The 13,378-nt window shown below is 48.9% G+C and overlaps 1 protein-coding gene across 1 annotated transcript; it reads right to left on the bottom strand.

The window, feature by feature from the left end:
* Positions 1–10,557: 10,557 nt before the first annotated feature.
* MYOD1 (myogenic differentiation 1) lies at positions 10,558–13,133 on the bottom strand. Its single transcript, XM_010370145.2, has 3 exons — positions 12,292–13,133; positions 11,722–11,800; positions 10,558–11,437 (listed from the first exon to the last, which is right to left on the bottom strand). Exons 1-3 carry the CDS (start codon positions 12,919–12,921, stop codon positions 11,187–11,189), a joined length of 960 nt encoding a protein of 319 aa, XP_010368447.1. The 5' UTR covers positions 12,922–13,133; the 3' UTR covers positions 10,558–11,186.
* Positions 13,134–13,378: the final 245 nt, after the last annotated feature.

Below are 13,378 nucleotides of genomic sequence, written 5' to 3'. Positions count from 1 at the left end.
TGGGTGATTAGGGGCTCTGGACAGTGTGTTAGAAAGAGGGAGGTAGGCCAGGGTTGGAGGAAGAAGGAATGTGAAAGGGTATTCATTGCACCCTAAAGCCCATTACACCCTAAAATCCCCCAAGAGATAAGCAGAGAAAACTCAGACACAGGAGCTCCTCGGCAGGAGAGGGTAGCTGTTCCCAAGGTGCTCCACACTGTTCCACTTTAGGATTCCCACTTTGATCCCTGATAACACACCCCCAGCTCAGGCCCCAAAGAATGGCCCCCCTTGTGTATCCTGAACAGGACATCAAACTTTCTTCTCTCACTTCCCCTTCACACTGCGAGAATGCTAGCATTTGCAGACAGCCTAGGAAAACCAAGAGGGCAACACAGAAGAAATCAACAAAAACAAAAACCAGAAAACAGAAGTAGAGGGTGTGGGGGGAAGTAGGAGGAGGAATTACTAACCAATCCCTAGCTTCTCACCCGCAAACACTAACCACAGACCCCCAGCTAGACTGAAAACCTCACTCCTTTTCCACTTTGGAGCAGTGCCTCCTATTTGCAGCCATTTACCCCTCCCTTGCAGAAGAAAGCTTGTGGTCTGGTGCCAGAGGGTCTTTGGTAGCTGGAGCTGGTGGGGATGGGAGCAGTGAACTACTGGTGGGGTGGTATGTTCAGTGGCTAAGAGCACAGACTTTAACACCAGACTGCCTGGGTTCAAATCCCAGCTCCACTACTGACTAGCTGTAACCTAAGGCAAGTTACTCAATTTCTCTATGCCTCCATTGTTTTTACGTTGTATTGGAGTAATAATAATAACTCCTGTATCCTTAACACCTCAGTTCTAGAATTTCTCTTGTTCAGGCCCAAGAAGGGATTGCTGGGCTCCAGTAAGTTTCATGTAGGAAAGGCTAGAATATGAGCTAGTGTTGGGAGTGGACTAAAAAAAATGGTGAAGGGAGTTCTGAAGCCAAGTTTGGCCTATGTTTTCCCACCTGGCACGTGCAGGCCTTAGATCTGGTCCTGCTAAGCTCTGGAACTGGCCCAAGTCCAGCCCCTAGGCTTTTGTCCAGGTTGGCACATCCTCCATGCTGCTCTCCCAGGCCCAGAGCCTCAGCTCTCCTGGTGGGCTGGGGTGCCATCTTGTGGCCATGGCTGGAAACTAACCTAAGCTGGGTATTGACCGAGAAGGCTTCAAGGGTAGTAGCCCTGTTCTGATGGTAAGCCGTGGGAGTGGCAGGCATCCCATCCCCAGACCATACCGCCTCCCTCCAATGGTCAGGGAAGATTGAAACCAGAGATGCCGTAGTGGGAAATCGGTGACCCTGGCTACAGATCTGTAACTTGAGCAGTGACCCTGGTAACCTGGGCTGGGCTGCAGCGAGGTATACAGCTGTTCCTTCTTGGAAACTTTGGGGCAGGGGCTCCAAGATGGCTTAGGCCATGGGAAGTCCAGAAAGGGGCCAAGGTGAAGAATACTCTTGGAAGGTGTCTAGACCAAGGTTTCTCAACTTCTGCACTGTTGACATCTTGGATCAGATGTAATCCTTTGCCAGGGTTGGGGTGGGGTGCTGTACTGTGCATTGCAGGATATTTAGCAGGCCTCTGTCCACTAGGTGTCGGTAGAAGCCTCTTTCCCAGCCGCGATCACCAAAAGGGTCTACAAACACTGCCAAATGTCCCCTGGGAAGTAAAATCTCTTCCGGTCCAGAAAACCATTGATGTAGACAGACTTGGTTACAAATCCCATTTTTGCTGCTTACTAGCTGCGTTGACTAGTCCCATTCCCTCTCTAGGCTTCTATTTCCTCATTATCCATAAAGGGACCAATGTTTGATGAGGATTAAATGACATGGTACCTCATTTCCTCTTCTTCCCTTTTCTCCCTTCCTTCGGGCTCCCTAGCCCAACTCTCATCCCTCTGTGACCAGCCCTCACACCCCCTCTCCCTCATGGACTCCTACCATCCTTCAGCAATGCCCCTTAGGGTGTCAGTGTGGCCCTGGGGGCAGAGCATCAGCCCCCCCACCCCTGGGCCTGGATGCCTCTCCCTGCAGGCTGTGGGAGGGAGGCTGGGAAGGGTGAGATGAGATAATGGCTGTGGTGAACATGGTCAGGCATGCATATGGGTAGGGAGGCTGTGTGGGTGCAGGACCTCCTGCAAGCATGTTCACAGCAGGACTGTGCAGAGGACACTGAGTTCTCCTCCCAGAAGCAGCTGGAGACTCGTGGCTACCCTAAAGGTCTTCCCTCTGTGGCTCCTCTGATAGGGAGAGCCTGGCAAGTTCTCCTGTGCGTACACCTGTGGATATGTCAACCTGCAGGTGAGCATGGTCAGTATGCAGAGGTGGGTCCAGGGTGTGTAGGGCCTGAAGCCTGGAAGTTTTGGGGGTGATTCTTTTAAAAAAGAAAGCAAAAAGAATACAAAGTTGGGTACAAAAGTGAATATTTATTTAGACTTAGAAAAGGATTCAAGACCAAATATAAATTTTTAAAAAACTGACATATACTACAAATATTAAAAAATACAGGGCCAGGTGTGGTGGCTCATGCCTGTAATCCCAGCACTTTGGGAGGCCGAGGCGGGCAGATCACGAGGTCAGGAGATCAAGACCATCCTGGCTAACACGGTGAAACCCCGGCTCTACTAAAAAAACAAAAAAATTAGCTGGGCATGGTGGCGGGCACCTGTAGTCCCAGCTACTCGGGAGGCTGAGACAGGAGAATGGCGTGAACCCAAGAGGTGGAGTTTGCAGTGAGCCAAGATTGTGCCACTACACTCCAGCCTGGGCAACAGAGCGAGACTCCATCTCAAAAAAAAAAAAAAAACAAAAAAAAAAAACAGAAAAAAGCTTCATATTTTTATTAACTGCATGGCACACCTATATAATGATTTAAAATAAGTTACACTTATTTGGAAGCATTCAGTTTGCCAACAAAACAGTTGCAACTTTTTTTGCAATTACAGAATAATATTTAGTTAATGCAACATTTATTTTACACGAGCTGCATCAAATATGACTGAAAATTTAAAAAATCATCACCTTCCCTCCAATATAACTATTTTTTTTTCTGTGTACTAACAAGACCCTGCTTTAAATGTCTATGCCAATTTATAGGTCCCAGATGATACCAGGCACAGTTAGTAGCTACTGAAATCACCTCCTGCACAGGACTACTTAAAGATACATTATAAAATGCAAGGTACCCAGAAAACTCACAACAATATTGAAGAAGGAGAATTCAGCTGGAGGACTCACACTTCCCAATTTCAAAACTAACTACCACACTACAATAATCAAGACTGTGTGGTATTGGCATAAAGATAGATAGATAGATCAATGGAATGGAACTGAGAGTACAGAAATAAACTCAAACATTTATGGTCAATTAATTTTTGACAAGAGTGCCAAGACAATTCAATGAAGAAAGAATTGTCATTTCAATAAATGTTGTTGAAACGACTGGATATTCATATGCAAAAGAATGAATTTGGATCCCATCCTCACACCATATTAAAAATTAAAAATGGATGAAATTCCTCAATGTTATGACCAAAATCATAAAACTCTTAGAAGAACTTGAAGTAAGTAATGGTTTCTTAGATATGATGTCAAAAACACAAACAAAAAAAGAAAAAAAGGGAACAGTAGATAACTTGGACCTCATCAAAATAAAATAAACGTTTGTGCTTCAAAGGAAGTGAAAATAATTCGCAGAATGGGAGATATAATTGCAAATCTTATATCTGATAAGAGTCTGATATCTAGATTATGTAAGGAACTCTCATAACTCAATGTATTAGTTCGTTCTTACACTGCCGTGAAGAAATACCCAAGACTGGGTAATTTATAAAAGAAAGATTTAATTGACCCACAGTTCTGCATTGCTGGGGAGGCCTCGGGAAACTTACAATCATGGCAGAAGGCAGGCACCTACTTCACAGGGTAGCAGGATGTAGTGAGTGCAAGCAGGGGAAACATCAGACACTTATAAATACATCAGATCTCATTGAGAACTCACTATCATGAGAACAGCATGGGGGAACCACCCCCAGTGATCCAAGTACCTCCACCTGGTCCTGCACTTGACACATGGGGATTATGGGGATTACAATTTTAGGTGAGATCTTGATGGGGACACAGAGCCAAACCGTATCACTCAACAACAAAAAGACAACCTAAGTTCAAAATGGGCAAAGAATTTGAATGGACATTTCTCCAGATAAGATATACAAATACTCAATATGCACATGAAAACATGCTCGACATGTAATTAGAAAAATGCAACTCAAAACCCACTTCACACCCACTAGGCTACTTCTAATAAAAAAGATAACAGAAAGTTGTCAAAGATGTGGAGAAATTGGAACCCCTATATGTTGCTCATGGGAATATAAAATGGTGCAGCTGCTTTGGGAAAAAGTTTGACAGTTCCTCAAAAATTTAAACATGCGGTTGTGATACAGCTAGCAATTCTGCTTTTAGATACATACCCAAGAAAATTGAAAGCATACATTTACACAGACACTTGTACTTGAATGTTCATAGCAGCATTATTCCTAATAGCTAAGAAGTAGAAATAACCCATGTGACCATCAACTGATGAATGAATTTAAAAAGTGTGATATATCCATATAATACACTATTATTCAGCATAAAAAGGAATGAAGTATGCTACATGCTGTAAGATAGATGAACTGGCTGGGTACAGTGGCTCACACCTGTAATCCCAGCACTTTGGGAGGCTGAGGTGGGCGAATCACCTGAGGTCAGGAGTTTAAGACCAGCCTGGCCAACATGATGAAACCCCGTCTCTACTAAAAATACAAAAATTAGCTGAGCGTGGTGGTGGGTGCCTGTAATCCCAGTTACTTGGGAGTCTGAGGCAGAAGAATCGCTTGAACCCAGGAGGTGAAGGTTGCAGTGAGCCGAGATTGTGCCACTGCACTCCAGCAGTGGCTCACACCTGTAATCCTAGCACTTTGGGAGGCCGAGGTGGGCAGGAGGGAAAACTGTCTCAAAAAATAAAAAAAAGATAGATGAAGCTTGAAAACATGATGTTGATGTTAAGTGTTGAGGTCTAGTTACAGTGGCATATTATGAATTTTATACATGATTCCATTCATCTGAAATATCCCAAATAGGCAAATCCATAGAGACAGAAAGTAGGTTAGTGGTTGCCAGGGGCAGGCAGGAAGAAGGGGATGGTGAAGAGTGATGGCTAACGCGTATCGGTTTCTTTTGGGAGTGATGAACATGCTTTGAGATCAGATAGTGGTGATGGTTGCATAGCCTTGTGCATATAGTACAAACCATTGAACTATGCATTTTAAAAGGGTGAATTTTGTGGTTGTGAATTGTATCTTAATTTAAAAATTTGGAAAAGCAAAAGAAAGAAGGACCAGTTAACCAGGAGGCTATAATTGAGTTGCCTGTGCTGAGAATAAGCTTCTCAGTTTGTTGTGGTCCCAGTTCCCTTATCTGTAAGAGATCTACTTCATAATCTCTTCTTTCTTTGAAATGCTTTAAGCAAATTATGAAATAATTTCAAAACTGAGACATATCTTTTACATTTACTAATTTATTCCAGAGTAAATGCCAAAGTCCAGGTGAATTAAGTCCCATTCCCAAGACCTTAGAGCTGGTCAATGACACAGCCAGGCCTAGATCCCAGGGAATTATGTAGCCATTGACATATCATGGGACTCACTTCCCCCTGTTGCTGGGAAAGTTCTACATGAATTAAAACCCACTGTCACATGTTCTCTGAAAATAATAAGTTATTAACTGCACAAAAGTGACCCTGTGCAATATAAAAACAAATATTGCACAGCCTCTCATCGAATGTTTTTAAATAGGAGTGACTTGTGTGCAGTGCGGGTGTTTCAAATGCCTTATAGATGAGAGGAAAAAAAAAAAAAAAACGGAGCTAGGACCAACTTGTTTTTCATCATTATCACATCATCATCTTTGCCTTTGTCTTCCTCTTCGTCTCCTCATTCCATCTACCTTCCACCTCTTGCTCCTTTTCCTTGCCTTTTTCAGTCTTGCCTACCTCTTTCCACCCGCATCCGGCTGCACATTCTTTGATTGCTTCTTCATGTGACAATGGTTTTATAATATCATTTTCTATACAGAGAATAAAGAGATTATTCAGTCTTTCCTTCAACATGGTTGATCAAAACTTGTTTTGTACCATTGATAATTTAAGGAAATTTCTTTCAGGCTCACAAGTCTATTGGAAATGTCATGTACATTTTTAGAATTGATGTCAAATTTGAGGAAACCTCAATCAAGTTTCTTTCATCTGTGGGCTGTAAAAACTTAAGGCATTTTGAGTTTTCTTGTGTGGTGACTAATTTTAAATATTTTTTAATTGACAAGTTTCATTAAAAATTGTGTTGATGATGTTAAGGTCTTGTTATAGTGGCATATTATGAATTTTATGCTATCTTTCTGGATGCCAGTAGTTTGTAACAGATCAGCAAAAAATTTAAATATTTTCCCAATGTGTTCATGTAATTTATCATTATTCACTGGTGGAATTATTAAACCATGCAAGAGTCTTTTCCATATATCTATTATAAAATTCTCTTCTTCTTTTAATAAACCACTTTTTGGTATGATCTAGATAAATTTTGTGGTTCTAATTGTCTTCTCAATGTCAGAATCATTTAACTTTATATCATTGTTCATCATTATTGCTTAGTTTTATATTTCATTTATTTAAAATATATTCCACTAAACCCAAATGAAATTTATACCTTTAGATAGGACTGATCCCAACATCCCCATAAATGCTACCCAACACAAGGGTCAGAATAGAAAGAGACAATGGTCATAACCAATTGTTAAAAGTGATTTACTTGGGCAAATTTAAAAAGTAACTAGAACATATAGACTTATTTCTAGGGTTTCCCCCAGGACCTTAGAAGGGGCTCATATGAGAGAGGGGACCTGAAGCTTAAACTTTATTGTCTTCACAGTCTATCAGCCTCTGGTGGTGTACTCTGGGTACACATGTGCTTTTGTATGAGCACATATGTATAAAGACATATACATATGTCTCTGTGGAGAGCATGGCCGTGGTGCTTCCTCAGATCCAACACAGGTAAAATGACTCCATGAGCAAAGGATGTTCCATCTACACTGCAAGTGAAGTCAGGCTCAGCCAGTTGTCCCCCATTGAGGGGACTGAGGTAAGGGACAGGCTCGGAGGGGACCTCAAACCCTATCCTCGGTGGTGTGACCCAATCTCCAGCTGCTCCCTTCCTGCCTGACTTTTCTCACTTCCTCTCTTCTGACATCCTCTGCAGAAGACACAGAGCAAGGGAGCTAAGAGTACAGTCTCTGGAGCCCTCTGCCTGGGTTCAAATCCTGGCTCATGACCTAAGCTGGTCTAATTGAACTTCTTCCCTGGGAATTTTCTTTTCTTTTTTCCCCCCAAGATGGAGTCTTGCTCTGTTGCCCAGAGCTGGAGTGCAATGGTGTGATGTCAGCTCACTGCAACCTCCACCTCCCGGGTTCAAGCAGTTCTCCTGCCTCAGCCTCCCAAGTAGCTGGGATTACAGGCGTGCGTCACCATACGTGGCTAGTTTTTATATTTTTAGTAGAGACGGGGTTTTACCAAGTTGGCCAGGCTGGTCTCGAACTCCTGACATCGTGATCTACCTGCCTCAGCCTCCCAAAGTGCTGGGACTACAGGCGTGAGCCACTGCGCCAAGCCTGGGAATTTTCTAACTGGGTTTAATGGTAAGATCCATGGTAACTCATAAGTTTCTGGAGAAAACCAATATGGACTAGGAGAGAGTGAAGCCAAGCAGAGACATGAAGTGGGCAGCCTAGAAGTGTGAGAGGAGCTCTAGCTCCCAAAGTCCATAGATGCTGTGGTGCTTATAGCTCTACCTCCAGATATGAGCTGCCCCATGAGCTTCCAACACACCCTTTTGTGGGGTTTAGGCTAGTTTGAATGAGGTTTCTGTCCTGAAGTATTCTACACTAGATGTGTTGCCATACCTGCCATACCTTCTTCTCCTGAGGTCCCTATCTGTGTAACGGCACCACCACTTACTCAGAAGCAAACCATGGCCTCACGTCTGAAGCAAACCAGAGCCTGGAGTCATCCAAGGCTCCTCCTTCCTCTTCACTTTCTAGGGCCTCCACACACAAGGTGCAGTGAAGTTACACAGGTTGTCACTACACAAGTGTACCCAGCTGAGGAGGTGAGTAGGGGCTGAAGTCCAGCCAGCTCTCTGCCTGCCTAGTCATGATCCTTGGTGCAGGGCAATGTCCCAGGAGAGAAGGGGTACTTTCTTCTAATTATACACGGACCCCCTCTAGGATCCTGGGACCCTCTTCATGTATAGAATTGCTTCCCTTGGTGCAAAATTCTCCTCTGTCGACCTGCTTGCCTTCTCACTCAGCATTACCACCTCTGCTTACACCTGTTGCCTTTCCTTATGGTGTTTCTCATCATTTATAACGTGTATTTATTCACTTGGTTCTTCATCTTATGGCTACTTCCCCAGTGGATTTTAAGCTGTATGAAGGTAGAGACTGTGCCTTCAATGTTCTCTGCTATACCCTGAACACCAACACATTATTTGGCCCAGGCCAGTTCAGGATATGTCATACCTCCTGTAAGCAACTCCAGTGACTTCCTGAAAGATCTCCCTGTCTCAAGTCGTGTTCTCTCCTACCTATTCTGCCAGCCCAAACTGGCCTTTTTAAAATGCAGAATTATTTGTATCCTTCCCCTGTTTAGATTACTGTGTGGCTCCCTACTGCCCTCAAGATGAAGTCCAGATGAGGTCCACTGTGGTCCTGCCTCTGCCATTCCATCTTCCTCTGGCCCCTCCCCATGAGCATCTGCAGTTCCACAAAGGCAGTTTTCTTTCTCTCACCGCTGGATCTTTGCACCTGCTGTTTCCTCAGCTTGTAGTCCCCTTCATTGGCTCCTCTTTCATGACCAACTCCTTCAAGATTCTCATTAAAGTTTACCTGTTTGTCAATATCTCCCCCAGACTAGTTAGGAAACCTTCCCCTTTGCTTCTATGGCGTTCCCCTGCTACGTGCACCTCCAGTACAGCACTTAATTCATCCGGATGTAACCAGCTGCTAAAAGGACCCCATCCTTCCCAAATGTGTGTGTGCTTCCCAAGGGCGGGAGGTGCATCCAACGGTCTCTGTTTTCACCCAGCTCAAGACCTGGCATCTGTGGAATCAATGAATTCATGAATGGACCCCAGGGGGTCTCAAAAGAGTATAAAGAATTCCAAGGGACATGTGAGGAAGTGGCCAGAAGACAAGTGGAGGATCATTAGTAACAGAACAGCTCTGGGCAGCTCCCCAGGGACCCTGTGTTGGGGAGAGCAGGGAATGGATCCTCAGACAGGTGATGAGGATATTCCTTCTGGCATCACATCTTGCGTGCATTCCTGAGGGCCCCCTACTTGGCGAACAAAGCCCTTGAAAGTGGCCCTGTAGGGTTTTCAGGAAGAGCATCTGTGTGTGGGATGTAGGAGGTCCTGAGGTCCTGATGGCACATGTGTGTTGGGAGTGGGGAGGTGGTATGTGAATGGGGAAGAACCCTTGCCAGATCATCCCTCAGGGGCCTTGGACCCAAGGGAAAGCACAGGTACCTGTGTGTGTGTGTGTGTGTGGGCGCGCGCATGTGTGCACCCGTGTGCATTGTGAGTGCATTGTGAGTGCATTGTCTACTCTTGTTTCTTAAGAGAGAGCTCAAATGACAACTCCTCCAGAAAGCCCTCCCCAACACCCAAGCTAAATAAATGCCCCCTCCTCTGCTCTCAGAGAGTTATAGCCTGATGAAGAGTACCTATGCCGCCTGTGATGATGCTGGCCCACATGCCGCTCTGCTCACAGGATCCCGGCTCCTGTCGTCCTATGGAATCTGATAGAGTAGGGGTGCTCTAGGTGCTGGGTAGAGGTGTCTGCGCCTGTCTGGCCTTCTATGTTGCCTCTTTGCATTTACACCTATTACTAATGGCCTGTAAGGGCCAGAGAGCTTACAGCACATCTCTATACTCATTTAGCTTTTCCTCAGAATGCTGTGGGCACCCTATCACATCTTCTATACCCACGAAGCCCCCAAGTGATGCCTGAGCCACAACCTTCCTGTGGTTCTTCTGGTTATCACACCTGGGTTCACTCACTGTATATGGAGGGGATGATTCTCAGCCTTGAATGAACTTCAGAATCACCTGCGGAGCTTTTGAAAAAAATTCCAGTACCTGGCCCTGGGTATCTGGAGCAGAAACATTAAATCAGAATCTCTGGGGGTTGAGCTCAGACATGGGTTTAAAAAATACTCATATCAACCTGTGTACCCTTCCATGAGAGCCACGGAAGTGTGTGGTGATGTAGTCAAGGTCAGAGGAACTTCCCCACGTATTGGAGAAATTTGCACCCCTCCTTCCTTCCCCAGGCAGCAGGCTTCCTCCTTGCAATCCGCCTGCCGCCTACAGGGGTCGCTGAGGGACAGCTGGCCCAGTTTGCGGATTTTCCTCCGGATCCCACTCCCATGCCCAGGGAAAGCCGGAGCCACCGCGGTATAAATTAGCGCCTTTATTTTGAACACCTGAGCGAGCGCCCGCGGCTCGCCCGCCTGCGGTATAAACGTACAAATTCCCTGTAGCACCACACACCATGCCTCAGAGATAAATACAGCCCCAGGGGCTCCTGCTCTGGCAAAGCAACTCTTATTTACAGGAATAGATTACAAAAGTATTATAAAAAGTGGTCCTGAACCGGGGAACGGGTTGGGAGTGGGTTACGGTTACACCTGCTGCATTTGGGACAGGAGTGCACCTGGGCCTCACGCCCCCCAAATTACCGGGTGCATCCCGGTGCAGGGCTTAGGTCTGGGAGGGTTTCACCCCCATGGGGGAGGGCGCGAGAAAGCTGAACTTGGCCCCTCAAGGGTCAGCTCTGGCCCACCGAGGAACACGGAGCGGCCATCGCAATGAATCTCCGGGAAGGGTGCTGCGTGGAAAAAACCGCGCTGAGTCCTTGCCCTGGGTGGCGGGAGGCGGAAACTTCAGTTCTCCCGCCTCTCCCACCTCAAGAGGGGCCGCTTTTAAAGCGCTGTTGGGAGGGGGGCATTTAAGTTCAATCTTTTGGGCGCGAGGGACCCTAGGGGCACCATCCCTCGGGCGGGTGGGCGGCCACCCGCCCCTCAGAGCACCTGGTAGATCGGGTTGGGGTTCGCACCCGCAGGGCACTGCGGGGCAGCGTCCGGGGACTGGGTGGGGTCGCCGCTCTCTCCCTCGCTGGAGGCAGCAGCCTCTTGCCCGCTCGGAGGCGACTCCTGAGGCACGTCGGCCAGCAGGAGCGCGGGCGCCGCAGGGCTCTCGGTGGAGATGCGCTCCACAATGCTGGACAGGCAGTCTAGGCTCGACACCGCCGCACTCTTCCCGGGCCTGGGTTCTGCGCGGGGAGGGCTCGGTTAGTAAGCAGGGGTGCGGCTGCGACAAGCCTCCCACCCCTGGGTCCAGTACTTTGAGACAGATTGGAAACTGAGGACTTGTCAGAGTCCGGGACAATCGAAAGGAGAAGGAGCTACTTGCTTAGTATTTCATCGCCTGCACCACCTCCCGGGACATAGGCGTGTGTGAGTTGGGGTGGGGGCGTCCTAGATAGAGAGAGGCCAGGACAGCTCCATGAAGGCCATGGGGAGGAGGAGCGAGCAGGGCGAAGCCTGGAATACCTACCGCTGGGCGCCTCGCTGTAGTAGGCGCCTTCGTAGCAGTTCCGCCGCCGGGCGCCGCTCGGGGGGCCGCTGTAGTCCATCTGCAAACAGCAAGGGCGACTGAGTCAGGCCCGCGGGACGGCGCGGGGCCCGAACACCAATCCCTGTAGCCGCCCCCTCCCTAACTCTAGCCTCAGCCTCGAGTTCCGGGCCCAGACCTGTCCTGGTTGGGGGTGATTACGGGTGGGTAGGAGATGAGGTCTGCAACATGCTGGGCCAAACCAAGGGCGGACAGTCACCAAGGGGCGCAAATTTATATTTTGGAAGTAGGGAAAAGTATAGAAAAAGATCTTCACGTCGGCGCTGCTGTGTTCTAATCCCGCCCCCAACGGGGTGGCTCGAACGCTTGCCCTCACGCTTCCAAAACAATTAGGCTACCCCAGTGACAGCTGCCCAGGACACGGGGGTCCTCTCTCTTGGAAAGGATCCCGTACTAAACTTCCCGCAAGGCCAGCTCCCCGCCCTTGGAAGCACATCCCAGATATCCGGAGAGCCGCCCTAACGTCCTCACTTCCTGGGGTCCCGGCCTTACCATGCCGTCGGAGCAGTTGGAGCGCGGGCTGGACGCGTCGGAGTCGCCACTGTAGTGCTCGCCCCCGCGGCCTGGGGGCAGCGGGCCCGGCGCATAGAAGGCGGCGGCGGCGCCAGGGGGCGCGGCGTCCTGGTCGCGCAGCAAAGCCTGCAGGCCCTCGATATAGCGGATAGCGTTGCGCAGGATCTCCACCTTGGGCAACCGCTGGTTCGGGTTGCTAGACGTGCAGCGCTTCAGCGTCTCAAAGGCCTCATTTACTTTGCTCAGGCGGCGCCGCTCGCGCATGGTTGCGGCCTTGCGGCGGTCAGCGTTGGTGGTCTTGCGCTTGCACGCCTTGCAGGCCCACAGTAGGCAGCGGCCCGCCTGGTGGTGCCCGCTGGGCGCGCGCACATGTTCGTCCTCACGCGCGCCCGGGGCTGGGTGCACCGCCCCGGGGAAGTGAGAGTGCTCTTCGGGTTTCAGGAGCGCGCCCACGTGCATCAGGCGCGGGTCCAGGTCTTCGAAGAAGCGCAGGTCCGGGGAGTCGAAACACGGGTCGTCATAGAAGTCGTCCGTTGTGGCAAAGGAGCAGAGAGAGCCGTCGGGGCCCGTCAGGTCTACGTCGCGGAGCGGTGGCGACAGTAGCTCCATATCCTGGCGGTGGCGCGGCACCGTCCTGGCTTCGCCCAACCCAAGCGGCAGAGAGTGGCCGGAATTTTCCGCCGCTCGGGAGCCCCGGCTGTTGATAGTAAAGTGCTGGAAGTCTGAATGACCACCCACTGTCCCCCACCCCTCCCTGTCCTGTCCCGCCTGATTTGTGGTTAAGGAAAACGGCGGCAGCGCCCTAGGGCTTCTTCACCCCTAGCTTCGCGCCTGGCGCCCTGGGCTATTTATCCGTGGTAACCTAAACGCCCAGGAGCCCAGGCTGGCAGCTGGGGGCGGGGGAGCCCGAGACCAATAGGAATACAGCGGGGGCGGGGCTTGGGGAGTCCCCTGGGTGGCCGCAGGGGCCCGCAGAGTGGCCAGCCAGCCCGCGCCTCCACACTGGCGCGCGCTCTCGGTCCCCCACCGGGCAGGGAGGGAGGGAGCGACCAGTAGCCTTATGCGG

The sequence above is a fragment of the Rhinopithecus roxellana genome, chromosome 15 (genome assembly GCF_007565055.1).
Source record: "Rhinopithecus roxellana isolate Shanxi Qingling chromosome 15, ASM756505v1, whole genome shotgun sequence".
NCBI classification, from domain to species: Eukaryota; Metazoa; Chordata; class Mammalia; order Primates; family Cercopithecidae; genus Rhinopithecus; species Rhinopithecus roxellana.
The sequence above is the reverse complement of the archived record's forward strand: the minus strand, read 5'-3'. Positions and strand labels throughout refer to the sequence as shown.